This window comes from Sinocyclocheilus anshuiensis, unplaced genomic scaffold, assembly GCF_001515605.1.
Source record: "Sinocyclocheilus anshuiensis isolate Anshui unplaced genomic scaffold, SAMN03320099.WGS_v1.1 scaffold459, whole genome shotgun sequence".
NCBI lineage: Eukaryota > Metazoa > Chordata > Actinopteri > Cypriniformes > Cyprinidae > Sinocyclocheilus > Sinocyclocheilus anshuiensis.
The window spans coordinates 34,130-36,136 of record NW_015548216.1 but is presented as its reverse complement, the minus strand read 5'-3'; the positions used below and the strand labels follow the sequence as shown (position 1 = coordinate 36,136).

The window sequence follows — 2,007 nt, the reverse complement described above, 5'->3', positions numbered from 1 at the left end:
TTTCTCACATTGCACAATGTCACCGTCACATAACGCGAGTTTTCGTCTTTATTCGGTCGCTAGTCGCTGTTATAAGCGTCAGTTTAGCGCTGAGGAACTCAGTCAGGGCTTGTTTACACATGCGACAGGCGTCTATGTCAAGTTCCTGACTGCTCGCTGAAGCAGCACGATGGGATTTTTTCACAGATATAAATTCTAATTAAACATAAAAGGTCGTTTTTGTCTTCAGCAGGCTATATTTGTTGATATCGATTAAAGTGATTAGTTTGTGTCGGGTCAGCGCAGGCAGTCCGCTGGATACCTATTCAGCGAGGAGGGGCGGTGACCGAGAGCACATGCCTTCGTTCTGAGCTTCGCCATTGGTCGTTCAGGGGGCCTTAGCGCGTATCCTGCTTTCTGATTGGCGGGCGCGGCTGTCCGTCAGTCTCGGTCCGCGCTGGTGTATATAAGCGCGCGGGGCTGCTGCGCTACAGCGCGAGATGGAGCAGCGCGAGCAAAGTCTGTTTTTAATCGTCACTATTTTAGAGAGTACGTCTAATAGTTACAGTAGCTCAGTACGGGTTTGTACGCGGCTTAGAGTGCGCTTTATATAGTGTGCCGTGTGAGGTATTTTTGTGTGATTTTCGCGCGCGTATTTACTCACAGCGCGAGAAAGGCGGAGAAACGATCGCGCTTAGTGTGTGTGTGTGTGTGTGTGTGTGTGAGAGAGAGAGAGAGAGAGAGAGAAGTAACGTAGGTGTGTGTTTGTGTCGGATAGGGGCGGGAGGGAACGTTTGGTTCTCGCATTATTCATGAGCAGTGCGGTGGATCCTCCTAGGGGGCGTGGTTATTAAAATTAGCGAGGCGTGGTGTTCTTAGTTGAGTGACAGATGTAACACGTGGGTCACAAACACATTAATGCACCAAAAACTACACTGACTAGTCAAGTAAGTATGAGAGTTAATATGACTGTGAAGCATATTTTATTGGATTGTACTGTTTTTAATGTAAATAAACAACTGTTTTATTCAGAGGTGTGTTTAACTGATTTATTTAAAAATGTATCAGCTGAATGTATTTTAGAATTGTTGTCTAGTGTAGATCTGAAATGTCTTTTAAAGCTATTTGTTAATTGTATACCGTGTGTACTTTATTCTGTTGCGTTTTCCTGCAGTCGTGTTATTAGAGGCCGATGGATGTGTGCCGTGATGTCTGTTCAGAGTGAGCTTCCAGCCGCCGGCGGGGCGAGTTTGCACACCCGTCCTCCGCCCGTCGCCATCCAGGATGAGCTGAGCGCTAACATGGTGCTAACCGAACTCGCCGCCAATCACGTGACCCCTCAGGACGAGCCGGTCAAAAACGGCCTGCAGTCGCGAGTCGAGACGCAGACGCAGAAACTGAGCAAGCGGCGCTACACTGTGAGCATAGGCTTCAAACACCCGAGTCTCAGTAAACGCAGACGCCGCGCAAACTCCGAATGCGACCCGGTTCTGCCCTCCAACTTCCTGCTGGGCGGGAACATCTTCGACCCGCTGAATCTCAACAGCCTATTGGACGAGGAGGTCAGTAAGGCGCTCAACGCCCAGACGCCCAAATCCTCGCCGCTTCCCAGGAAAAGCAGAGACCCGGTGGAGATCCTGATTCCTAAAGACATCACTGATCCTCTGAATCTGAGCGGACGCGGCGGAGACTCGGCGGCGGGCGTGTTAGTGTCGCCCTTGAAGAGCCGGCGCCGACATCGCAACCGACACCATCCAGTAGCGACCGCTGAGCCTTCCGATGGTGAGAGGTCAAAGGTCAACGACGGGTCGGGCGTGTCCGTTAGTTCAGACAAGCCTGTAAAGGAGTCACCGCGTTCTTACGAACTCAACACGTCAATCAACTGCCGTGACGAAGTGGTGCCACCCATTCTCCAACGGCGACGGCCACGCCCTTCCTCGTTAAGCTCCGCCCCCCAGGCGCAGCTGTCCAAACACAGGAAGCGCAGACAAACCAACAGCCGTTCGGACCGTCTGTCCATCACGCCGA

At 51.5% G+C, this 2,007-nt stretch overlaps 1 protein-coding gene across 1 annotated transcript in view; it reads left to right on the top strand.

Annotated features, from left to right (window-relative positions):
- Positions 1 to 417: 417 nt before the first annotated feature.
- The window catches only part of LOC107653891 (7SK snRNA methylphosphate capping enzyme-like), an 8,085-nt gene continuing 6,495 nt past the window's right edge, over positions 418 to 2,007 (top strand). The window contains exons 1-2 of the mRNA XM_016440758.1: positions 418 to 926; positions 1,154 to 2,007. The exon at positions 1,154 to 2,007 is cut by the window's right edge and continues 566 nt beyond it. Coding sequence (XP_016296244.1) covers positions 1,176 to 2,007 — 832 coding nt within the window. The 5' untranslated portion in view covers positions 418 to 926; positions 1,154 to 1,175. The remainder of the gene's footprint in view (positions 927 to 1,153) is intronic.